The 26,910-nt window shown below is 43.5% G+C and overlaps 1 protein-coding gene across 2 annotated transcripts in view; it reads left to right on the forward strand.

Moving 5' to 3' along the window:
• Window positions 1-1,720: 1,720 nt before the first annotated feature.
• ZSWIM6 (zinc finger SWIM-type containing 6) overlaps window positions 1,721-26,910 on the forward strand; it is a 119,473-nt gene continuing 94,283 nt past the window's right edge. For both annotated transcript variants that reach the window (XM_034073133.1, XM_034073134.1), the window contains exon 1: window positions 1,721-2,231. In XM_034073133.1, the coding sequence (XP_033929024.1) occupies window positions 1,721-2,231 (511 nt within the window). The remainder of the gene's footprint in view (window positions 2,232-26,910) is intronic.

Raw genomic sequence — 26,910 nt, forward strand, 5'->3', positions numbered from 1 at the left:
GAAAATGTAGTGTAGCTGGGTGAACTAGACTATGTGAATGAAGATACCGGGCACTCAAATTACAGCTCCTGCACCACGTACTAGCCAGGGCAGTTCGCTGTTAAATCCCAGCCAGGGGAGTAAGTATTATTCAACTGTGAGTTGGCAAAAATGCCGTTTCCAAGCTAAGGTACCATTTATTAAATATTTATTCAATCAAGAATGCTGATTGCTCTAAAATGATACATCAATGTCTCTCTCCATAGGAAAGGCATTATCGGGTTTATTTGCCTGCCCTGACGCTTACTGTATAGTATTTTCATAAAATGCTACATTAGCAGTGTGGCTGCTATTAGGACTGGAACTCCCCGCTACAAGCAAGGGCTGCGTGTGGTATTTACCCAGTGTTGTGCAGGACATATGTATGTTCGAGATATCTATGTATCTATTAATATAGACAGATAAGCATCTATATAACTATATATCAATCCATAAGATAGGCATATAGATATGTATCTATATCGATATATATGAAGTTATATATGTATATGGATATATATGGGTATATATATGTATACATATATCTCAATATAGATATACAGATGTGTGTGTATGTATGTCCGGTCTCCGCAGCCTGTCACTGTGTCCAGTTTCCTCACTCTTCACTTTCAGGAAGGTCACTTCGTTTGAGTCATTTTGTGCGATACCAAATGAATGGCGTGTCCTCTGGTGACCGCAGGCACCCACTACAGAACCCTTCCGACCTCACGCCCTGCTGCGGCCGCACCGCTCGCTGACAGTCACCCCTCGCCGGCCGCCTCCCGGAGCTCCCCCGCCGCCGCAGTGACTCACCGCGGGCTGGCGGCGGCGGGCCCGTGCCCTCGGGCTCCAGCACGGACCATCTGGGAAGCGAACGGGCCTCCGGGGACCGGCACAAGGCACCCGCCGGCACCGCACGCGCCGGGCACCCCTCGGCCGGTGTCGTGTTCCCTCTAATAGCGGGGAATCACAGAAACAAAAAGATGGGGGCGCAGCCCGCTGAGGCACCGCGGGGTTCACACAGCGGCTACCGCGCCAGAGGCGGGCTGGTACTGCAGGAGCAGAGGCATTTCCAGCACATGTGCTCCCTCCTACCTGCCCCTCCGCCACTCCCGCGTCAGCTCTTAGCAACCCTCGGAGCGGCGGCGGAAGGCTGGCTCCGCTCTGCCTCCCTCCCGGGTCCCCATCTCCCGGGCAGGCCGGAGCTGTGCCGGCCGCACTAGTCCCAGCCGGGAGCGTCCGCTCCAGCCGGTACCGTATTTTCCCGCAGCGCGGCGCAGCTCTACCCGCTCGCCGGCTTTCCCCGCAGAGGTGACAGGGTTGAGGCCGCGGAGGCCCCACCCCCGCATGCCATTCCCTATACGGCTGTAAAGAGGGGCGCCGCCGGCCACGCCCCCTTTTCCCACCACGCGAGCGAGGCGCGCCCGGGCTTGCGCGCGTGACGTCACTCGGGGCGGGCAGGGGTGACCGCGGCGCACCGCCCGCTGGGGCCAGCCCCGCTCGGGCCGCTCTATTTACGTTCGTGCCGCTGCTTTGCATAAACCCTGCCCCCCGCCCCTGGGAGGTGTCCGGCACCGCCCCCCAACACCATATAAGGGCAGAAGGAGGCGTGTCCCGGAGGGGCTCGCGGCTGTCCGCTGCCTTCCTGGAGCCGTTTATAGGGTACAGCCACTTCCGCTGTCTGCTTAGAAGCGGCGCGATCATGGCGGAGCGCGGCCAGCTCCCTCCCCCAGCCAAGCGCCTCTGCTGCAGACCCGGCTATGGCTCGGCGTGCAGGCCGGGACAGCGGGCGGGCGGCGCCGGACTCGGCAGCGGGGCGCTCTGTGCCGGACCTTCCTCTGCAGCTGCCGCCGCTGCCCTGGGGCTGCTGCCGCTCGGCAAGACCCAGAGCCCCGAGTCCCTGTTGGACATCGCGGCTCGGAAGGTGGCGGAGAAGTGGCCGTTCCAGAGGGTGGAGGAGCGGTTCGAGCGGATTCCGGAGCCGGTGCAGCGCAGGATCGTCTACTGGTCCTTCCCCCGCAGTGAGAGGGAGATCTGCATGTACTCCTCCTTCAACACCGGCGCAGATGACCCCGCCGCCGCCGCCGGGGGGGTCGCCACCGCGCCCGGCGGGGCCGCGGACCCCGCCGCTGCCGCCGACGAGAACCGCCTGCCCTTCCGCAGGGGCATCGCTCTGCTCGACGGCGGCTGCGTCGATAACGTCCTGCAAGTCGGTGAGTCACCGGCCGGGGCCGCGCTCCGGAGCCGGGCCGCCGCCGCCGCCCCGGTAGGACTCCGCCGGCCTCCCCGGCCGAGGGTCTCTCCCTGCATATCACCCGCTTGCCGTCCGGGGAGTCGCCTCCCGCCTGCCTGCCTTACATGGTCCCGGCGGCCGGAGCCTTTCCCCTGCCCCGGCAGACTCTGGCTGGGGGTCCGGCAGCGCGGGCGGGGAGCTGCGGCCGGCTCGTACTAGCCATTCGTTCTCCGGCTGTAATGCCGACCGGCCACCTTCCTCCGCACCGTGCGCTGGGGGGAGTTCTCCTAAGCCTGGCATCCAGGACACCGAGTAACTCCCTCAGTCTGTGACACGGCCGCGGCCCCCGGGCGGGCCGTCCCCCGTCTGTCCCTTTAACTCGCCCCCCCACCCCATTCGCGCGCCGTGTCCGCTCCCCGTAATCCAGCCTGTGTAATCCCGTTTGGCTCTGCCCTCTTCCAGCGCCCACCCCCGGTAATCCGGGTCATCTCTTTACCCCGAGCCACAATAGCGAGGAGATGCCATCCCCCCCCCCCATCCCGGGGGGACCGCTGGTGGAAATGAATCAGCAGAAGGGCGGCCGGCGGGGGAAGGGGGGGGCGGGATGCGCCGCCGTCCAAAATAAAGACATAAAAGCGGAGTGAGACCCCAGCAGCGGGTGTGCAGGGGGGATCCGCGAACAAAGGCATTTCTAGGGCAGCCGCGGCGGCGGCGGCGAGCCGGAGGGAGGGGGCGCGATCCACCCCGCCTGGGGGTCTGTGGCGGGGGGCAGTTGCTTTGGGATGAGTGCTTCGTGACCGGGGGGGGGAAGCACCGCTCTTCCTTCTCCTGGAACAATATCCTCCCCTTCTTTTCTCCCCCCCCAGCCCCACCGCCTGCCGCTGCTCTTCACCCGCTGCGGGCTCCCCGGGTTAACTCCTCCCTGCCTATATTTAAAAGGCTGCAGAGGTGGGTGCACCCCACTTTTGGGGGCCTGTCTGCCGGGCGAGCCCCCCCATTCCCATCCGGGAGCCACCCCCGGCAGACAGCTCCCCCCCACCGATGGGTGATGCTCTTTGTGCGACCCGGGCACTTTGTTCTCATTTTCATGTTTATTTGTGTCTCTTCCCCCCCCCCCCCCCCCCCCCCCCCCCCCCCAGTTTTCTGTCGCTTCCCCTCCTCCTCCCCCGAAAAAGGGAAGCCAGACAAAAGAGGCTTGCTGCTCGCCTTTTGTTGGCGGCGGCGGCACGGGGTGTGTGTGTGTGTGTGTTTGTGGGGGACGTCGGGATCCCCCCCTCTGTTTTCCCCAAACCTCTGTCCTGCCCGCTGCCGGTTGTACTTGGCGGGCAGCGCTCAAACGTGCCATCAGTTTTTCCCGAAGGGCAGCCGTGTCCTGCTCCCAGGCTCCGTGCCCTTCCCTTCTGCCTACGGGGACTTTTTTCTTTTTTTTTTTTTTTAATCTAATTAACTTTCTGAAGTTTCATCTTTTGGCTTTCTGTTTCCAAAGGTCTGAGGCGCATCTCTGGTTCCTCAGGACTGGCAAAACCAGAAGTAGGGCTTTTATAGTTGGGTTGGCAGTGCTGAGATTTTTTTTTTCCTTTGCCTTTAGCTTGCACTTGATTCTGTTTGCAAGCGATGAGGAATGACAGCAGTGCACATAGGGAGGGTTTCTTGGCTGATTGCATTTAAGCCAGGAATTCACTGTGAAAATAAAGCCAAGGGGCGATAAATAAAAGATGCAATCTTCTCCAGGAGACAGACACCCAGCGTGGGCTTTGCCTTGCTTGCTTTCAGTGGTGGAATAGGCCTCAGTGAGCAGTTGTGAAAGGAAAAAACTTAACTTTTTGTATGGCTTCAAAAGGGGGGTGGGCACTGTGAAATGTTGGCAAAGGTTAATGCAAAGGAAGAAAATATGCATAAATACAACTAAAGTGTTGACTGTTGCTTCTGAAGCCCTTAAGCACATTCTGAACAAATGCTGTACCTGCTGCTGAAAATACATCTGCTTTGATGTCTCCACCTCCTCCCCGTCCCGTCGCTCCCCCCTCCCCCCCCCCAATCTTATGTGAGTCCCCTTTGGAAGGCTGTGCAAAAACAGGAGTAGGAACTGGTGATATGAAACATGTCAGTTGTTCTGACCGAAGGTTTAGGCTTGCCTGGTGAGGGAGGCATGGAGCACTTAAGAGGCTGGGTCCTGCTGCAGGAAAGTTCTTGTGTAATTTGGGCAGGTAGCTGTATCATGAGGGCCCCTTCTTGCTGGCACTGTACTCCTTGTGCAGCGGGAAAGTGCAACTGTTAAAGCCAGTTCACCTGCAGTGAATTATATGGGACAGAGTGGCATTGGTTCCATATAATATGGCTGAATATGTAGCATTGCGGAAAATGTAATGTTGAGTTTATGTAAGCGCATGTTTAGTGACCATATAAATGTGAACTCATGTTCTTTGCAGTATGAGTAATGGAAACTCTGTAAATGTTTACTATTGTACTATGGAAAAGTGCAGTTATTGGACAAAGTACATTTTATTACACATCAGTTCTAACAGCTTTACTTGTAACTCTTAAGTGTTACTATAAACAGGGAATGCAGGATTTGATTTCTGAGGGAAAAGCATGCATTTCAGTTCAGTGGTTGTTAAATGGAACCATTCTGAATTTTACTTTTTTTTCCTTTTTTCCAGCCTACCCCTAAATAAACATTCAAGCAATTTTATCATGTCCACTTATTGCAAGTGAGAAAACTTCAAAACCTTGTGTCTGCAGCCTGATAAAAATCTTCATGTGATACTGACCCCCTCCAACTTCATCTCATGTGTGTGACGAAAAGAAAATCTTACATAAAAGGAAGATGACACATTAGTGATAGTCATAAACAACGTTCTTAGTAGTAAAGTTGTCTACTAGCCTATTTTGAAGTCGAATGATATTGTCCTAGCATAATAATTATCATCACTTAATTTTGAAATATTATTTTACCCAAAGAATTTGGCTTCACATTTTCATTTGTGTCTAATTTATTGATGTTTTTATAGTTTTTGATATATTGCATCTAGATATTCTTTTGATATATTGCAACTAGAGTTTCTTTTTTAGTTAATTAAAAAAAAACCAACCCAAACATAATGCAGTCTCCTAAAGCAGCCCTTTTCAACTGCATAAACCAGAACTTGTGTACCATACATGTTTTTCATTTATTTCAAACCAAGTATTTTTAGTAGAAATTACAGTCTAAACATGAAAGCACTTTGTGAGTAAATGCAACAATCTGGGAGGAAAATTAGAAATTGGCTGTGTTTCATTTGGCCGAATTTGTGAAGATGCCAGGAAATAGCAGACGCTTTTAGATGGTGAAGTGTATATTTGGTTTTTGAGGTTAGTCCTGAATTAGTATACAGTACTGTATTGTCGTCACAGCTGTGGCTGTCAAGGTTAGGAAGAGGTGTGATCCCTCAGTAGCACATTTGACCTGGCGGGAGCCCATAATGCAGCTATTCTAGGAAAAGAAAAAAGCCCTGTGCCTCTGCTGGTGTGACCCTTCTTACTTGGAGAAAGACGGACTACCTTCGCTGTATGTAGTGCTGTGAAGCCCAGCTTTACTGATGTAGCTGCATCCACATTAGAAGTACTTGAAGTGTTTTTTAATATGTCACAGAAGTACTCCTAGAGTATCCTTGTCTGTCTGTAATTTGAGATTGGGTATTCCTTCTTGCCTAGACCCTGCTTGCTCACACGGGTCTTCCTTTAAGGCATTCCAGTCCTTTTCATGGCAGCTTGAGGCTTTATAATCATGGTAGTCATGCCTCTTAGGTATGGAAGGCAGTGAGTTGGAGGGGAGAGACTCCTAGGGAAGGAAAATAATGTAAAGGATTGGCTGGCACTTAGCACAGCTCTAGAATGTAATGTTAATATTGTGAGCTAGAAACCTGCCTTGTCTGTGGGAGATGGTTCAGTCAACCAGCATCATCATCAGCATGCAGCTGCAGACCCGTTTTTCTAAAGCCCCTCAGTGATAGGTGGTTGGGGGATGTAACCAGAATACTTTTTAGAGAAAAAGTGTAGTTTCTCAAGTGTAGCATAACGGTTGGAGCTCCCTGGACATTACTTGATTTGTAAATGAAGTTAAAGACTTGTGATTTCATTTATTTTTTCTGATTTTCTTTTAAAGAGAAGTATTTTATCTTCTGACTCAGAGGTTCTTTTATCATCTATTGTTAAAGCTGATTATTCCCCCACTTTTCCTTTCTTCGTTTGAAATAAGAGCTGAAAGTTGGTGATTACTTTCAAAACCAGGAGAAGTCATATTTTCATGAGGAAGAAGAGAAAGCTTAACAAGACCATGTTGGTAATTGCTGCGTGTAATTCTGGTGGAATGTGATTGTAGTCAGCAAATTTCTGATACTTTTAATTAATGATGATTCCAGTTAATAATTTTTGTTCTTTTTAGTCCTCTTTACTTGAATATGAAATAGGTGAGCAAGCAAAAGAACTGTAATTTATCTTTGTTCAGGGTTGAGTGCTGTCAGTATGTGAAACATCTTTCTGTTGATAAAACCACACCGAGTATTTTATTAGCGAAGTTGGCACAAATACTTTTATGCCATGAGTTGAAATGCACCTTTTAGGCAGACATGATGATCTTTGCTGATCCATGCAATATGTATTTATTGTTGACAACACCTGTAGGACACATGGATATAGTTACAAAAAAAATAATAATGCAAGTAAGGTGATGTGGCAAAATGAAGTTTCCCTAGTTGTAGGCACTGTGTTTTCCATTAACTTCTCAGTGTCCTGTGATACCAGATTGTTCTGGTATAAATATTGATCTTTTTCCAAGGGTGAAAGGTTGTGTTAAACTCTACCTAAGGAGAAGCTGATCTGGTGACATGCTGATGGAACAAGCGTGGTTTCTTCTACAGTCAGCCTGATGTTGGGGTTTGGTTAGGAATGTATGACTAAAGCAAGAAATCCAGAATTTGTTAATACAATATTGTGCTAAGAGGGTAAACAAATGATGTCTGACTTTTTGCTGGACTTATTTTGACTTAGTTCCAAGACTAGTAGAGTCTTGCAAAAATACCTTCATTGATTCCAGTTTCAGCTCACTTTAAGAAGTAACTACCAATGAATGTTTCCAAGTTCTGGAACAGAAAAAAGTAAACTAATTTTGAAATATTTCTTCCTGAAAGGGAGACATCTGAATGCATTCTAGTTTCCTTGTTAGATTTGGAATGCAATGCATTAATTAGGGGAATGCTCAAGCTATTTTCAGTTTGTGTGCTCTGATGTACTATCTTTGACCTTGAGTAATTTCTCTGGAACCCCTGAAGAAAGGGGGAGGGAAAAAAGCTTTCTTTCAAGACTAGATTACTAAATGTGGAAGACTTTGTAAACTGGTTCCTGCCTTTTTCAGTCTTTCTAAAAATACCCAATCTGGGTTTCGAGAAAAAGTAAGCTTTTTAGAATGATTTCAAGGTACAAAAATAAAATCTTATATTGCTTTTGAAAGTAAGTATAAAAAGTAAAATAATTGTAATAGGACAGTGTTAATACTACTCTAGAATTATAGGTTTTAAGGAGAAAATGAGTTGTGAATCACTTCCCATCACAGTTTTTAAAACAAGGAATCCTCTATGGAATAGTTTTATATTGTGTTTACATAACAAAATTTTTCATTGTTTAAGGTCAGTGTTCGTGTTTCATTTCTGTCCCTCCAAGTTCAAGGCTTTACTCACTTCCAAGAAAACAGTTTTCATTTTCAAAACTTGCGTTCTGTGTTAGAAAGCGATTCCATCTCTGTAGATGGATCAGATGTTTTGGTATGTAGCAGTTCTTGAATTTGAGCCAGTTGTCATGCCAGCCGCTGGCGCCTATGTGTGCCGCTGTATCCCTGTACTCTTAACTTTCAGGGATGAACAATTAACTAAAAGCAAAATCTGTGTGTGAAAGTAAGTTGGAACTATTTAAAAGTCAGCATTAGACAAACTAGTTCCCTTAAAATTCAGGAGCCAGTTGCTGTGTCTTGTGGTGTCATTTGTTTGTGGGTTTTTTTGTTTGTTTTGTTTTTTTTTCAACAGACATGTTAAAATTGAACCGTTAGTTAAGACTCTGGTGAAGTTCTAATTTAAAAAATATAACCTGCTTTGAGTGGATAGTGTATTATTAGGTACAGCAGTTTTTACTGGTGAAGGGCAAAGTATATCTTACAGCAGACTGTAAGATATGTCTGCATGGGTTCAATTTTAATGTCACCTCCTGTCTGGGTAGTCTAGTTATGTCAAGATTAAATTGTGAAGCTTTGTAGTAGTGTACCAAAATGAGAGCAAATTTATGGTAGTATAGGAATGCAGCTGATGTCCCTTTACTTTCTTTCTTTTTAGCTGTTGTTTTTCTTTGGGGATTAGGTTTAATATTTACTGGATTTTTCCTTTTTTTTTTTTTTTAAGGCAAAGCCACAAACAAAAACAAAAGGAAAAAAGGGACCACACTATTTTAACTGACAAAAGCAATCCTAATTTATGAATATGCTATGTGTGACAGCAGCTAATTTGAAATTTTAAAAAGCTTTCATGTACAACGGGTATAGATTTAATGTGAATTCTGATTGCTTGGAATGCCATCAGCCTGACAGCACGTGAATACTTGAGTACTGTCCAACAACTGCACTTGTTGTTCTGGGAGATCTGTCCCCTTGAACTTCCAGTTTTTCCTCTCGGTTTGCTATCTAAGACTACCTACATAAAATGCTTCTCTCAGCTGGATACATTTGCAGCCCTTGACTTGGCTTCATAACCTTCTGTGACCTGGATCACTAGGGATGTTGGCTGGTACTGTACGCTGGTTTGCATTCTCCTTCGAGCTACATGCCAATTACCATGATTTATGAGCTGCCCTTGTGGTGCATTACCCTGCTGTCCTCCAATGGAGCAGCAATGCACATCCAGTCTTTGTTGCTTTGGCCCTCCTACTGAAGACCAGGAAATCTAGAATAACTGTGATGTAAGACCCTATTTTAAAATAGAGCTTTTTTTCCTGATTTAATCCTGCAAATCTGCAAAAAGACCAGAGAAGTGTAGCCTTCTAATAGTAACTACAGTGTAGGGAATTCCTTTGTGGTTAAGTTAGAACTGATAAAAGGCCTGCTGTGGGAGCTGAGCGGCTGTATAAAAGACTTTCTGGTTTGACAGAATTCCGTATAGACCAAAGCGTCTTCTACTGTGGGCTTTTACCCATGCTTTATTAAACCCTTCTGAAAAATGGAAAACTCTGAAAAAGGGGAATCTTTTACAGTATTTAAAGTATATTTTAATGTAATTGAGGTGAACACCATCATACACTTCGAAAAGCAACACTTATTTTAAAATTTTTAGTAATTTTTTCACTCTAACCCCTATGTTGCAAGTAAGTACATTTGGCAGTCTTGAAATATCTAGAAATTGTTGCTTTGGAAATACATGGGCAGTGATTGGGAAGATCTGATGTTAATTGGAAGGATAAAATACAACCTGTCAGTAAGTTTAAATTTGCAGTAGTAGAGTGCGCTGATTGGGTAAATTGGAAGCTCATTTACTGAATTAATGTGATAAAAATTCAGGTGACTTACCTTTTGTCCTGCTTTATTTAACAGTCTGCCTGTTTACATAAGTCATCTTTCATTATTAATTGGTGTCAGACCTTTAATATGTTATGGAATTGGAAAACTTAAGTGGGGAAAAAATGGCATAGTAAGAATAAATTTCACAGAAGCAGGCATTAATACATACCTTTATAATTTATTTTTTTTTTTGACCAAAGTTAATTGCATTTAAAGGATTGTTTTAAAAGCTGGGAAAAACAAATGTTGCATAGCTGTATGACTTCTAAGAAATGAGACGCTTTGTTGTACACATGCCAAGTTTAACTGCTAACTGCTTACTGACAGCCGGTAGTATTGGAAATATAGTGCAGAAACTGCAGGAATTGTGCAGCTGACTACAGTCTTTAATTTATACTGACTAATGAAATAAGGGATATTTGACCATTGAGGCACTTAAAATTGGATAAACTGTTTTATAATGTGTGAGACAAAATTACAATCTGTAACAGAGTATTCCAATTATTTTTGTGTATTTAAACTTGTGTTAAAAGCGAGGGTTTGGGTTAAGACCTTTACCAGCACTGGCTCTCTCAGATTTGTTTCCATGTGTGTGAAATTTGCCTCTTACTTTGTACTAGAGGCTTGCCTTCTCTCTGCATAACAGCGTTCAGCTGTGTGTGCAAGGCACAGTGGCAACACAGACTCTTTTCAGCGCCTCAGCTTCTAGCATACCTCTGTCGAGAGCAGCTTCACAGTTGTTAGTTTACAGTTACTGTTATCAGCTTGGTAATTATTGTTAGTATTTAATTTCTACATTCAGCTTTGATATTTTGACTGCCCTAAAGTTCATAGAGCACAATCCATATTCAGTGATGGGACAGTACATTTATGGAAGACAGATATAAATAAATGAAGGTAGTGTCGTCTTCAGGGTTTCATATGCTTAGTGGTTGGTCATTTTTGCTATTTAGCTGCAGCTTTGGCTATGAAAGGACCATGGATAAAATGTTAATATTAAGAACTCATTAACAAACACAACTACAGATAAACTTCCTGGAATCTTCTAGAAAACATGAGCAATTCAGCAAAGTTGAGCAGAGAAGCTTACAGTAAGCCATTGATTACTTATACAGCAGTTGCCTCAGTGAAGTACTTATTTTGCTTCTCCTGTTTGTGGAATACAATGTGCTGCTTTGGGAGGGTGAAAAGTACTCTTAGTTAAACACTCATCTGCATATTTACAAAGTTGGCCTCAGTGACCACATTAAACATGGCTTATGCTTCTTCAAGACAATTCTGCCGAGTCTGCTGATTTTAAGAGTTCAACAACAGGGAAAAATCAATAGTCTAAATGAATTGTTTAATATATTAGCTAAAAACAGGAAACCTGGAATGCTTTTATGCTGAAATACTGTGTTATGACCATTGACAACTGGGACAGCTGTCTGTGCTGCATGTTGTACATGCAAAATGAGTCTCAGTTCCTCCATTGATTTAGGTTGTAAACTGAAACCTTGCAAACTGGCTACAATTAATGTCTTGGGGATAAAATATCAAGTGCATTATATTCTGTGTCTGTGCCTGGATTTAGCTGTATTACACAAAAGCATGAAACTTCAGTTTTGCCTCTTCTATAGCAGAGGGATGAGGATGAGCTAAAATATGTAGCTGTTATTTAGCTTTGTTACTGCAAGCAATGATTTGTGTGAGAGCCATTGTGCAGCTTTACCGCGGACATCTAAATGCCTGAATTAAGAGGTGACTTCAGCTAAATTTGCTACTAATGCATAAATGGAGGGAAGTGACTAGGAGTGAGACTTGATGTAACAGATGCCATGGCAGTTTGATTGGGTAAGGAAGCTGAGAATAACCCATTAGTGCTACTTAAAAAATTAAAAAGCAGCATATAGGTTAGTTTTACAGACAAGTTTTCAGTGATCAAACTTTATATTGTCATGTATCCTGGCAGTAATTCACAGGCTTGATTTCTAATTAGGTAGATAATAAATACAAGTGGCTATTTGGTGGCAGGAGTGAAGAAGTGCTTAGGAGTAAACAAGAGTTTGGCTCACTGGATAAGATGTACTTGAAGAGAAGAGAGGTGGCAAATGCTTTGACCTTTATAGATGAGAGGCTAGGAAAGTAAGTGGGGGAGTGGTGATTTCTGAGTTAAAGTGAAGGTCAAAGACCTCAGTAAGTCCTGAAGAAGTGTATTTTAAGGAGGATATAGTCTGAATGACTTCTTCCTCTACATGGTCTGTCCTGTGAGGGTATCAGTAAAGTCAGGGAAGCTGATACATTCTGTCCTACCACACGAAGCAGGTGGGCAAAACTAACTCAGCTGTCTTTTGGCTTTTGAAATCATGTAATATGTTTAAAGTTACCGAGTGGGCGTTCTCTTGGGCTCTCTTTTCAACTTATGTCCCCATTTCAGCTTTAAAAATAAGGTGTCTGACGCACAGAAACACTGTTTTTCAGAAAGCGCTGACTTTCTATTTGAAGGGTATTTGTCAGATGGTACTTTATCAGAAGCAGAAGCTCCTGTTCTGTTGAGTCATGGCGGCTCAGTCATTACAGTGGTAAAACAAAACCATTGACTTCATTTTGTACAAATGCTTGAAATGGATTTATTCATAGTTAAATGTGCATTGATAAGATGATAGGACATAACTGAATTACTGTAAGCCATAGTGAAACTGGCTTAATTCTCCTCAACAAGCAATAAATGGCTTAATTTTAAGCACTGTATATTGCAAAAAGAGGAGACATGTTTTCTTATATTTTTCTTTTTTTTCCCACAATAGTGAATATTTGTGGTACCCAACCTTGCAAACAACAGAGATTTTATTTTTTTTTCCCCTGGGGCTGTATATTGTGCTGACCTGGGAATAAGGATGGAGAGTACAGTGAGGAAAGACAGGAATTTGATGAAGCATGATGCATAGCTTTATTAGACAAAGGTAGGAAGAGGAAAGAGGAAGAGATCTGTCTGAGTTGTTACAATGGTGATCAAAAGGACTGGCGAATTTTTTCCTGTGGCTAAGAAGAGGCCATGTGGAAGACAAACTTGTCATTGGTAGCGGTCAAAGATAAATTGTAAAGATTGGAAATGTAGAACAAATGTGAGCGTTGTAATCTCAGTAACTAAGAGATCCAGAGTTTAGTTTGGCTCAAGAGGAAGTTCTTGTATATGCATGGGGGGACAAGGAAGGGTGCTGATGTGGTTAGGAACCTGAATATTCCTAGGGTGTACAGTAAGCTGAAAAGTAGGAAGATGGCAGTGAGATCAAAGCTGCTACTTCCTGATTACTCAAAGTGTGAAATGGGAGCTAGTGAAATGTTAGACTGGATGAATGGAAAGATGTGAATCATGGGCATGGACTTCAGTGAATTGTGCCTGTTATGAAGTCCAGCTTCCCCTCCCTCCTTGAATAACAAAAGGAAGTGAAGAAGTAGAGATAAAGTGTTGAGAAATGTCTATTGAAAGGAAGCAGAGGAGGATGACTTCACAATGAGACATTGAACTGTGATTTTTAGGAAGTAAAAGAAAACTGCAAAAGCCAGTAAAAGTCTATAAAGTTCTAGGAGAGGAATCATCAATTTATAGAAGGGCTGAAAGGTACAGGAATCCAAAACCTGAAACACATCCAGAAAAGATCTCCTCTGGAGACCTTGGTGAGAGCTGTCCCAGTATGATACTACACTGGAACCAGCAAAGGCCCAATGGCAGAACCACATTCCAGGCAAGGGCCTTGACGTGCTCAGTGACTTGGCTGTGGGAGCGAGGAGGTGGTGGTGATGTGGGACGGGTAGTGTGATACAACATAAACCCCTCAGGCAAAAGTTAATGGGTGAACAAGGTGGGAGAGTCAGCCGTGTAAGAGTAGAAAAAGAAGCCTGCATGTTAGTTTAGCACGCATGTAGCTTGATTGGTAGGCATGGGTGACTATCTGTAGCTGTGTTTTGGGCCAGCAGCCTGGAGGGATAGCACCGTGTTCAGCCTTGGTGGGGAAATGAATGTCCTGAGCATGGGGATGGGTGTGAGTGAATAAGTCAGAAAGAGCAGATCCATCACTGCAGTCAGTATTGTAGCTGATGCTGGTTTGAAATGCCAACAGTACAGTGGGAAGGGTATGTTTGCAGTGTGTTGTGGAGTGGGACTGCTGTGGAGGTAGCCTGCAATTTAATCTTCATCAGTAGTGCTTACAAGTAGTGTTAAGTTGCCAGAAGCATGTTCAGCACACTCTGGAGAGGCCTTTGATGGGCTTGTCCCCTGCAGAGCCCTTGCACCCTGCTCTCAGCTCTGAGCAGCTCCTCCTCCTCAGGCGTAAGCACTGCTGGACCTTTGGTCAGTTTGCTTTCCAGCAGGACCAAATACATGTTTGTGAGCAGGGGACTGCTCTGGGGTTTGTTAGTAATGTGTGTTGTAGGTGTCTTAACAGTGTCTGGTGTGGTGATTACAACTTACCAGCCTTGACATGGGCATGCTGGTACAGTGGTACAGGGCTTCCACTGGCTTGAGCTGTGCATGTCTTGCTGTTCAGAGGCTCTTGCACAGGCCTGCAAAACCTCGTCTTTGTTGTAAAGATAGTGGAGTGATCAAAGGCCAAGGCCAGTATTCTATGTTCTTTGTAAGCACAGGTTTAAAACTAAAATACAAGCCTCGTGTCTGTCTTCTTTCTAAGGCTGGTAACCTTAGGTTGCCTGACAAAGATTATAAATTACAAAGGCCATAAACCTTTACTGTGAGAAAAGTTGAAACTGTATTTCCAGTTACAATGTGCCCATCCCTTCTTCTAGGGAGGGGGCACATTCCTGGTTGGCCAAGCCTGCTGCCCTGGGGAAACGTACGCGGATAGAGCAGCACAGCAGGACTGTGAGCACAGGAGTCCTCCTGTAAGAGCCCATTCCAGCAGACTTGCTCTCTCTTGTCACTTGTTGAACTCTTTCAAGGATGGACTATGAAACAGGCCTATCAAAATAAATGTTTTCCATTGTGAAATATTTGTCATGAATATGGTAAATTAAATAACTGACTCATTTGCTGCGCCATGACTCATTTACTGCTCTGTGCCTCATTGTGTAACTCTTAGAAAATAAAATGTGTGTGCCTGTGCTTACAAACTTGTATTTTGGAAAGGTTATTTTCTCATGATTGTCATTTACAAACTTCACCCACTGTGAAGACCACTGTGTGTTATTCACCCTGAAGTTACATGGTTGCTTTAGGCTGGTTTAAATGCAGGCTGCTGGCAAAGGGATGCTGCAGTTCTCAAGCTTGCAACTTGTGCCAGGGCTTGTGGAGCTGCATGGTGAGCCAGAAAACTGGCCTACTTATGAAGTCAGATCTTGCTGGGTGAGTTTTACCTGGTTTATTGGCTGAGAAAATGCTACTGTTGATTCAAGGGAAAGGAGATTGCAAGAGGGGGGCACTGAGAAGGGCAGTGCTTCTTTCTGTGTCAGACACACTTAGGCTGGCTTAAAGTGACCATGAAGACCTGACTGGTACCTGGGGAAAGGAGATGGCTGCTTTATCTTGTAATTCACTTGTGGCAGAAGGTGGCCTGTTTGTTCCAGGCCATTCCTGAGCCCAGGCTGTGTGTTGGGCCTCTAAGTGAGTAGTCTTTCATCCACATCACTTCATCCACATCCACATCACTTCATCCACAATGTCTTACAAAACCTTGGCCAAGTGATGAGTACCTCTCACATTCAAGTGGTTAAAAGAAACCAGACAAATCTTTAAGAGTACAGGAAAGGGGAAGTAAATACCTAACTGTTTACTCCAGATGTACATAATCATGTCTCCCTCTCTGCCATAGGTGTTACAAAAGGTGCTTTTTTCATATCTTTGCCCTTCTTTTGAGATGGCACTGAGCTTCAGCATACTTGTGTATAACATAGATTTTCCAGGCAATTTTTCTCTTTACTATGCAGTAGTTTGCTGGCCAAATAATGTGTGTGATGTTTGTTTTCATTCATAGCTGTTGACTTCAGTTGCTAAACTAAATGTTCACAGCTTTTTGTCTGGTTATGCCTGCTGAGCCAACATAGCTAAGAACAAGCTGGAGTCTCCTCTTTGCTTCTTGGATCTGTTGCTACTCAGCAGTCTCACTGGAGGCTGTAGGGTCATGGTGGTGTAGCAGAGATTGCAGTTGCCTTGCATAGTCTTTATTACTGGTAGTTGTGCCTGAGAAGAGAATGACGTAGCATAACTCAGATCTCAAGCTAAGTTTGTAGGGCTAGCACATAGAAGGAAAAAACCCTTATTGCTTTTTAACCAGGTACTTTTGGTATGGACCTCAGTGAGAGTCTAAAATAGCTTTGTGGGGTTCCAGTATCATTATTGCTTCCCCAAGTAAAACAGCAATTGAGCAGAATGTTGTTGCTTTTGTATAACTTGCTTACTGTGGAAGCTAAATGACAGACAGCTGCTCTGCTAAGTGAGGCATGTTTACTGAAATGATCAGTTTTCAGGACTCAAAGCCGATGTGTGATCTCTTCCAGATGGACTTAACTAATGCAGAACTAGGCTTGCCTATAACTGGTGGAGGGAAAAGGTGCATTGGAAGCCCTGTTGCACACTTCACAGTGCAGATGAGTTCATTTTCAGGGCAGAAATGGCTTCCCTTTACCATAAAGAGAGGTTTCATGGGGCTTTATGTGGGCCTGCCTGGGGGATGATGCTTTGGCTTTCTCACCTGCTTGCTCTGGGGGAGATTAAAGCTTATTACTGGCTTGCTTTCAGCAGTAGACTGCTTTCATGCAGAAGGATTGCCTACTTGCTACTCTGGGTTGCCTACTTGCTAAAGCCCTCCTATGGCTTTCCCTAAACATTGTGGCTGTCATGCATGAGGGAGAGGCCAGATGCGTAAGTTGTACAGAGCTTAAAGTGGGGTACTCAGCCTCTCCTGGTTGTCTCCTGCTGGACATGACCCTGGTTCAAGTGTCTAGTTCCTTCCTGACCTCTGCCAGTGGTGCTTGGTGTACATGTTTATCCAGGCTCCTAAATGAAATATTTCCGTTTGAGGAAGGTGAAGTTACTTAGTCTGGTATCTTTCCTGCTCCACTGCTGACAGTCTTATGAAATTAGATGGCTTCTTTCTGTCAAATCATGTGTTAGCTGATCACAGGTGTTTGATGTGTACTCTCATAACCCGGCTGTGATTTCTGCAAGCCAAGTTTGTTAAAGAAGTACCAGCTTGGACTCTTGTCCATTTAAGAGAATTATCAGTCTTTCCATTTTTGTGCCAGTTAATGTGGTTTCGTGGCTGTCTGTCTTTTAACCACTCCACTTCTACTCCCACTTCCTCTGCTGTTTTGAAGACAGATACAATCAGGGGAAATGGGCTGTTTGAAACAGGGTATTGAGCTATGCACAGTGCTGTTGCTCACATGAAGTGAACAAATAGGAGAAAGAGTGATCCCCATGAGTAATGCAATAGGTTCTTTAAACATAGTCAAATAAAACAGAAGTGTTTCATTTTGAAGCTTGTGTAAGTTGTATTCAGTGTAATAAGTACTACCCCAGAAAGAATGAAGGCTTACGGGTCCTGAGTGGGGCAAGAGGAGAGGAGCAGTGCTTGTAGGCTTCCTTTTATCTTCATGAAATTCTTAAGTTCTGTCATCTGCTATGCTTGGACGTGTGTGCTGTAATTACTGTATTTGCACAAATCCAAGATTGTGACATAGTTTCAGGTTAGTCTAGAAAAAGCATTTTAAGTTATAACTGAGTCTGGTTTGTGTTCAATCTGGGGAAAACTATTTTTGCCTCAGTGAAAAAGCATTATTTTATTGGAAAGGCACTTAAGAGGGTGAAATTTGTGATTTTTGTGCACTGCAGTTGAGTGAGACTCCTCAAACCTGCCAGACTTAAACCTTACTGGGATTAATGTTTGTTAAGTGAGCAGAGACCTGAGAGTGGATATTCTCATCAGGGCGCTGGGGTTGAGTGGAAAGGTCTACCACCAAACCCCAGAAGAACGTACCTAAGTGTTTGTACATGGATTCGCTCACAGGTTCAGAACTCTGCAGAACTGGTTCAGGAATCCTGGCTTGCACTTGCCATCCTTGCCAAAGCCCTCCAGAGCCATTACGTAAATACCCTCGCACCAGCTGGAAGTGAGAATGCCGCCTGTGGGTGCGTAGCCAGGAGCTGCTGTGCCTCAGCTGCTCGCTGCTATTTCCTCTCATCAGACCTTCATCTCTCACCTCCTCGAGACAGCTGACTGCTTTCCACCGGGGGGGTGAAGTCCTGCGGATTACTTACAGTCACTGCTGGGGGACTGTCCACAGCGCAGTTTCTGCAGAGCAATGAATGTGCCACCAGCTGTGCCTTTGCACAGTCTTTGTTGCTGCAGGAAGTGTGAAGTTATACAGGTTGTTTGACCTAGTAGCGAAGTCTCAGACAACTCTTGGATTTTAGATTTTGAAGATAGGAGGAAAAGGTCATACTGGTTCAGATAGCTACTACTACTGCTGAAAGTGTTCATGTACTTTTAGCCACTTCAGCACTATCTGAATTCAGGCCAGAGCCCTTGTCAGCTACACTGTGCGGATGGCAGGTTTAGTTCATGTGGTAGTCTCTTTAAATGTATCAATCTTTAAAGATAGAATTGTGTGCAGACTAGGAGCAGGGACTCATGAAATTACTTTTACCACACAATTTCTGCTGAGTGCATCCCAGAAGAGCTTAAGAGCATGTACAGTGATTTGATGGGTTTCCATCAAGTTGAATCTCTTACAGATTTAGGATGCAAGTACCGGGTCTGTTTTAGTGCACAATACTTGGGCAGAAACAACAGGCACAGAATTGACTGGTCTGAATCTTTAAGAGGTGCTGCTTAATAGTGTTTTTGCAAGAATAGCACTGCAGCAGGTAATAAAAAGATGCTGTTCTGTGTATAATGGTTGAAACCTTGGCTGCTGGGAGGCCTCAGAAGAACCATTGTTCACTGAAATCTTGTGTATGAAACTTCGCTTTTAGGTAGTAGTGACTATTTCCCTGCTAATGGCAGGGGGTTGGAACTAGATGATCTTAAGGTCCTTTCCAACCCTAACCATTCTGTGATTCTACGATTGTTGACTTAGACCATTGTGAACGCTTAGTAAATTGGGAAATTAAACTTAAAAAAAGCCCAACCAAAAACAACTAAAAGCAGTGTGTCAGTTTTGGAAATACTGTCATCCTTAAAAAAAGGAAAAACTTATATGATGAATGATGGTGAATATACAGTTCCATGCTGTGCTTCTCATTGAGCTTCATGATGGTTTCAGTTAATTTTCTTCTGTGCCTTCCCCCTCCCATGTAGTAGTGATGAGAAGACAGAGGTAAACTTGGCCACCATGCTGTTCATTTTGAAGAGACAGTTGAGATTTAAGCTACCTATTTGTAAGTAGAATGCGGTGTTGATCTCATTACAATGGTTGTGAACTTTTTAAAATCCTTCAACTCTTAATTGCTAAAAACTTGCAGTCTTGATGATTGCAAACTTTTTAATACCTTTTTGCATTCTGATTATCCTGCATGCAGGTAGGTACATCTTGATTAAGCCTGCTTTAATTTGATGCATATGGAGAGAGTGAACACAACACAAAGGAGAAACCTCAGCAGGAAGTTGGAATAGCTTCACTTAACCTGGTCGCTTACCAAAACATGTATTTCCTCAGTAGACGGAATAAAGTATGCGTGTGCTGTATCTTGGTCGTCATTGAAGTTCATACCTCAAATAAATTATCAAACCAGGAACTGTACCATAATTGGCAGGCTGTTTTAGAAAGAAAAAACCCAAGAAACATCAATGAAAGCTGTGAAATTTTTGAACATACCAGAAAGGTAAAATAACTTTTTTCTTCTGTTGACAATGTTCAGAGTTGATATATATCTACCCTGTTAGATTTATACTGACCCACCTAGTGTTTCACTTAAGAGTGGAAACAGGACCTGTAGGAAAATCTTTATTAACCCTGTCTGATAGTGATGACTTCGCCGTTCCTCTTGCTAATGGTCTCACATTTCACACTGGCAGTTAGCAGGGGCATAGCCTGTTTTTGGCAATCTGAGGTTGATTACATTTATCATGCTATTTACACAGACTAATTTTGAAGGCTCATACAAGATGGGTATGAAAAGGAGCCGGGGGGTGGGGGTGGGGAAAGAATCCCTCTGAATATATTGAAATACTTGTTGAGACTTTTTTCCATCATAAACATAAACCACTTGCCATCTTTCATTTTCTGACAGTGGTAATAGGTTTTCCATACATCCACAGCTGTTTATTGTGTGAACAGCTGACTAAAGCTCCATCTTTCAGGAGTAAGGTGAGCTGGCCTCTGTGTAGAATAAAGACCTTTAGTTGTGGGGGCAGGCTTTTTTCTGCAGTAGCACAAGTGTAAAGGCAGCTGGCAGCATAAGTGCAAATCTGAAACATATCTGGAAACGTAATTCCCCCAATTGTGGTGTTACTGAAGTGCAAGGATTTATTTTTATCTTATTGTCTTTTAAGGATGTTAATATTGAGCAAATGAAACTGTATGCTTTTGTATGCTGCTTTTTGGATTGTAAAAAATGCTGTAATACACAGAAAATACAGGCAAGGAAGTGCTTGCACAAGTCGTGAGATTGGTCGTCTTGTGAGGAATGGGGGGTGGGGGTGTCACTGGGGTTAAACTAGAATAAATAAATAAACCCTGTAGGTCTTGGAGCTCTTGGGTTTTTCTGAATTCTGTGGGAGTGTTATGGAAATATTTATTCAAAATAAGCAACCCCCAATGCTTGTAAAACGGTATCTTGATGTGCTTGCTTTTCTAATGCTCCTTCCACAGCCATGGTACCTCTTATTTTGCATATGTTATTACTTAGATAACCTAAAAGGAATGATAATGATCTGCCCATTTTTTTTCTCCTTTGTATCTAAACCATTACAAGCCTTGATCTAGCTCTGTGGCTTCTGTAACTCCTGAGTTGTTTGTTTATTCTGCTGTTTAACCCTATTACTCGGCAGCAATGCTCAGAGAGAGCTCACAAGGAGAAATGTGTGTTCTGTAAAAGGGTAGCTACTGCTAATATATGTGATGGGGCTGGGGGAGGGCTGTACTGGCAGAAATCAAATCTAATTCTCCAGGCACGAATTAAAACTTGAGTGCAACAGCATGATGGCAAGAAGGCAGCCCAACTGCACTATACAAGCTAAATGACATACAGAAAGTAATCTCTTGCACAAATGGAGCAAGGCAGTATTGCATAGTTCAACTTGTTCATTTGCTGAGGGTAAATTGCTTTGCCTTGAAGAGCAGAAAAAAAAAAGGTTTTATTGCAACCTTCATAATTGGCAAACAGATGTTTTTGTACTTCAGTTTATAAACTCTTACGAATCTACCAGCCTAAAACCAAAACCGAAAACTACTTTCTTCTTTAACTTAAAGTGCATTCTAATGCAACATGTGACCTCTGCAAATGTGTGTGATTGAATACTCAGGAGGCTTCCTGGACAAAAGAAGTTTAAACCTAGATGTGTTAGTCTCCTGTCCTGGGTTCAGCAGTAGCAGTCATTTTTCTCCTTCTTAGTAGCTGGTGCAGTGATGTGTTTTGACTTTCAGCCTGGGAACAACACTGATAACACCGATGTTTTTAGCTGTTGCTAAGTAATGTTTATTCCGACCAAGGAGGTTTTGAGTCTCATGCTCTGCCAGGGAGGAGGGGAAGCTGAGAGGAAGCAGAGACATGACCCAAAACTGGCCAAAGAGGTACTCCATACCACAGCATGTCATGCACCGTATATAAACTGGGGGCAGTTACCTGGAAGGGTTAGATCACTGCTTGGGTTGGACTCGGTATTGGTCGGTGGGTGGTGAGTGGTTGTATTCTCTTCCCTTGTTATTTTCCTCATGCCCTTATTATTGGTGGCAGCAGCAGTAGTTTGTGTTATACCTTAGTTCCTGGGCTGTTCTTATCTGAACCCATGGGAGTTACATCCTTTTGATTCTCCTTCCCATCCCTTCAGGAATGGGGGGGAGGAAGGGTTGTATGGAGTGAGTGAGTGGCCGTGTGGTTCTGGGTTGCCGGCTGGGCTTAAACCATGACAGTTCTTTGAGAAAAATGTACTGTACACTGCAGCTGGGGAGAATGGTCCTACCTGGAGCCTCTGGCAGAAAGCCCCAGGGGAGACTCAAGGTCAATCCCTTGGCTTTTGGAGTTGGGGATACAGAGGATCTGAGGCCAGATATAGCCCAACTGAAAGAGAGATACTGGCAGCCTATGAAGGGGTTTGAGCAGCTTCAGGAGTGATTGGCACTGAAGCACAGCTTCTCCTGGTACCCTGGTTGCCTGTGCTGGGCTGGATGCTCAAAGGCAGGGTCTCCACTACACATCATGCAACCGATGCTGCATGGAGTATATGGGCTGCACTAATTGCACAATGAGCATAAATAGGAAATCCCAGTTGTCCAGGCATTCTAGAAGTCATCATGGACTGGACAGAAGGCAAAGATTTTGGAATGTCACCAGAGGAGGAGGTGATGCGTGCTGAGGAGGCCCCTCCATATAATAAACTGGTGAAAAGTAGTATGCTTTGTTTACTGATGGGTCCTGCCGTATTGTGGGAAAGCATCAGAGATGGAAGACAGCTCTATGGAGTATGTATATCTTTATTTGAATAGATCGTCTCTCAGCTGTTTGAACTCCTGGGACAGTCTTTCCACAGCTGAAATGATGGAAGGGGTGAGATTGTCTTCAAACTCTGAGTTGATGAATCATTTCATCCGCTGTTGGTGGTGCTACGTCATGCTAGGTTATTGCTGCCTATGAGTGGGCATACGATGATGGTGCACTCTGTGTAAATTTCTGCCACATGGGTCGTGCACATTCCACTTCACTGGGATTTACAGGTGCATTCCCGGCATCTGGCCTCCAATAGGTCATCTCTGCAATGGCTGATTCCCTTGGAGACCGGGTGCCTTTCTGTGTTGTGGTCCAGTTGGCAGAACGACTCACAACATTGTCTTTGTATGGAAACCTTTCTTTCACAGTTGCCAAGACCCAACTCCAAAGGCTGAGGGACCCTTTCTCTTTTACAATTGCTTTGTCAGTTCCCCCTTCCCTGGCAGTTGATCCCAGCTGTTTGGCTTCCCTGCCTTCTAGTTTGTGCCCATTGGCCCCATTGTCTCAACATTGGAGCAACCAGGTGATGATGTGCTCCCCTGGATGATGGGTGAAATTTTTTCTCACATTGTATAGTTCAGTTGAGGTCCGGGATTGAGAAGTCACCTCTTCTTTTTCCTCTGATTCACATAATAATAACTCTCGTTCACATGATGTCCTGTGTAGTAAGTGCATTGGTTCTTCATCTTTCTTCACTGTACAGGTTGCTTTTTGTGCCTCTTGTTTGTTTTTCTGCTTGTGTACAGGAACAACCGATACTGGCATGAACTGATCCTCTGATTTAGCTGCAGTGATTATCACAGTGGTTGGAGTGTCAGCAGGGTTCCGAAACAAAATAACATTTCTGTGTTTTAACATTTCATTGGGATCTTTAATTGTTAGTGAATATAAAAATGCAAATACTTGATTTCACTAATGAAAGTTATTTTACTACATTAGCTGAAGTCCATTTTTTATCTGTTCAGCTCTTTGCCATTCATAAAATACTGAGGTTTTAAGTGTCATGTCTTCCATGTAACTAAGCTCACTTCCTGCTACCACAGACTTGAGTGCTTAGGCTGCTTTTGCAGAGGGTAAAACAAGATGCAATGTGTACACTGTATAATAGAAAATGATTTACAATTGGTCACAGCCACCTTTTTTCCTGAGCCGTTAACGCTGTTTTAAAGTCACTCTGCTTTGCAATTATTCAACAATATTGTCTGTAAAGAGCAAAAGATTGTCAGATTTCAGGATTGTTTTCTTAAAGGGCATAGCGTGTATGTGAAAAGTGGAACAGTTCACTTATGAACTGTTAATAATGACTTATGACTTGTGTACAGGGTTATCAAAACACAGTGTTCTCAACACTAAATTATACAGTGAGTTATATTATTCAAAATGTTCTGTATTAGAGACAAAGCTGAGCTGAGTCAGACACAGAATGATCATGGATGGCAGGCAGTCTGTTCGCTGCACCAAGCCAAAATGACCTATCTGTACTATAGACTTTACATGTTTTTTTGTTCCCTTAAAGTTGTTCTTTGTCAGTTTTTGAAAGCACCCTTTGGGTTATGTAGAGCAGCATTATGGGAGCTCAAGAAGTCATTTTCGGTTCTCTTTGGCTAGATACTGATATCAACAGGTGCCCTTTCCTTGTCTTCTAGCCCCCTCTCCAAATTCTTGTTTTCTACTGTGTTCTTCATCTGTTGCAAATGAATAGTGGGATGAAGTCTGTTATCCATGATCCTCATTGCTGTATTTTTTTCTTACATCCTTTGGTGTTGGGTTCTTTTGTATTTTGATACTTAGATAGTTCTTTTCCTTGCTGTATTTGTAATGGGTTGTGTTTTTGAAACTTTGTATAAGATGTTTTAAGCTTTTTTTCAAGGGCTATCTGCAGTTCTTGAAATGTGGTTTGTCCTGTAAAAAGCTGTATGAAATAAAGCCGACTAAAAGGTATAGTTTAGATTTCCTTTGCTATTCTAGAAGTTGTTTGCCTCTGTAGAAAGATGGGGCTGAGTTACATTAAGACATGTGCTTTCACAGTATGTTGTTGGACAGTCCTGGTGCTAACATAGTGTTGACTACATCTGCAGTTGAAGAACATGTACTCAGTGTTGATCGGCCTTGAGTTCATGGGAATTGCATGTGCTTTGAGGTAGATAATGCAGATGTGGAACCTACTGAAAACTGATTGATTGCAGAACTTACTTAAACCTCATTTTCACTCAAACCAGAAAAGGTTGGAATCGGATTTTAGAGTACTTTATGCCTAAGTCTGTGCACAAGTGCTCAACTAAGCTACTAAATGCTCAACTAAGTGCTCAGTCTGCACTCAACAGCAGTTATGCAGCTAATCACTTTGACGTTTGTTTGCACTAAAATGTCTTAAAAATATCCACAACAGAAACAGGTCCCCAGTAGTTTATTTCAAGAAATAACCACTCCATGAAGAATGAGCTTTAGCAAGAGATTCTTAAACAAAAACAACACCGCCCCTTTTCAGGTCTCACATTTTGTGTTATGCATTAATTGTGTACTTGCTGGAAGCTGAATTCAAGCTCTAGAATTTTTGGACAGTTATCACTGTACTTGGGGCTGTTGTCTCCTTGGGTTGTGTGATGGTTGGTTTTGGTGGCATTTTTTGTCTTTTTAAGTGACTGAGAATTGAATGTCTTCAGTTGATTTTTGGCAGACTTAATTCAGAGAGAAAACTAGTTCTGTTTCTGGGATATCGATCTCTCCATCAAGGTCGAAGCGCATCAGTGGGAATGTCTCATTCAGTAAGCTCAGTGTTACTGTGCAGGTGAAGTTTATCTTAGAGCAAGTGACTGCAGGGGCTGAGAAATATTGTCTTCACACTCAGTGTACCTTTAACAAACATTTTGGGTCTTTATTTAAATGACAGTGTACATTACTTTGGTTGATGTGTATGTGTGTGTGTGAAAAACCCTACATCTTCAATCCATTTTACTCAATCCCAGATTTACTCAGCTTTTGCTTGGCAGGGAGGTAACTGTTGGAGCAGGAAGAAAAGCTGTGTAAGATGGCTAACCATGTTCTTGATCCAGGACACAGATACCATGGGGATAGCTGTAAACAGTAGTCATGCGTTGAAGGTTTAAAAAAAAGGTTCTGCTCTGTTTAGAAGTGCAAGTTCCACTCACTTTATTTAAACTTGTTTCTCTTCATCAGGGACTGTAGTGATAGGACAAGGAGTGATGATCGTAAACTTAAACAGGGGAAGTTCAGGTTAGATGTGAAAAGTTCTTTGTGTATGGAAATTCAGAATAGTTAATTGTGATTACGGCTGAAAGTGCAATACGCAGTACTTATGAGTATCCTTCTAAGCTTGTTAATGAATGAGTGCTTGCACTTGTTTGTGAGATTTGGGTTTTCTTTGTTTTGTTTTTTTTTTTCCTAATGTAAGTGAAGAGCTTAAGCATTTTTCACCTAATTATCAAAAGAGAGCAATTTAACTTTTGCTGGTTTGAGTTTCAGACTACCTTTACCCAAATAGCAGTGAAATGAAAACACTTGCTTAAAAAGTAATCACATTTGCCCTGCCTGTGTAATTAGAACAATTCCATTCTTACCTCTAAGAAGGAACAGTTTGTAAGCTTTATTTTGTAACACCACATTAACACCAATCTATTAGTGGATGAGAATTAGAATTGGTACTTCTTTTATATGGGAGGAGCTACAGAGCTACGTCATGAGTTGTGGATTTTCTTCTCTGATAGTGTAATGCTTGCTAACCAGTGTTATAGTAGTTTCTATGACTGGCTTGGATTTCTGCTTCATAGAACTTGGTTGGAGGTGACCTGCTGCTGCTTTAGTACTCACAGACAGGTCTCTTGGGGCATGAAGGTACTAACGAAAAGGTTACCTGGTTTGCTCCTCTTTCCCCCTTTTCTAATGCCCCCAGATTATCTTGAATAGAGCAAATCATGGATAAAGAGGGATTGAGGATATTTATGGGAGAGACTTGGGTATTACAACTTCTCTTCTGCATACAGCAGAAAACTGCTGCAGTTTTAAGTAAATGATTTTAGTAGGAGGTCATCAGAGAGCTCTACGGTAAATTAACCTTCTGGCTTTGTTACTAGCCTCAGCTGAAAAGGCCAGTGGTGTAGGTGGAGAGGGCTATCTGTCAGGATCTGTTCCTTGCCCTTTCTTTCCTCTCCTTTCCACCACCAAATGTCAAGATAGCTCTTTCTGATGCTTACGGAATGAAATAAATGCTACAATGCATTCCTACAACTAGATGATACTTAAAACCCCCAAATTATTGTTACAAAATATAACTGAATGGCTGCTCTCTGGTCAAATGGCAAAGATTGTTTTAATGTAAAGCAGAGAATGCTGTGAAAGCAAAGTAATTTTCAAGACAATGATTATTTCTTCTTAATAGGCGTTCTGTTTTTTATAGGTTGTTTATCATGGTTAGACAAAGTGACAGGC

This window comes from Melopsittacus undulatus, chromosome Z (assembly GCF_012275295.1).
Source record: "Melopsittacus undulatus isolate bMelUnd1 chromosome Z, bMelUnd1.mat.Z, whole genome shotgun sequence".
Taxonomy (NCBI): domain Eukaryota; kingdom Metazoa; phylum Chordata; class Aves; order Psittaciformes; family Psittaculidae; genus Melopsittacus; species Melopsittacus undulatus.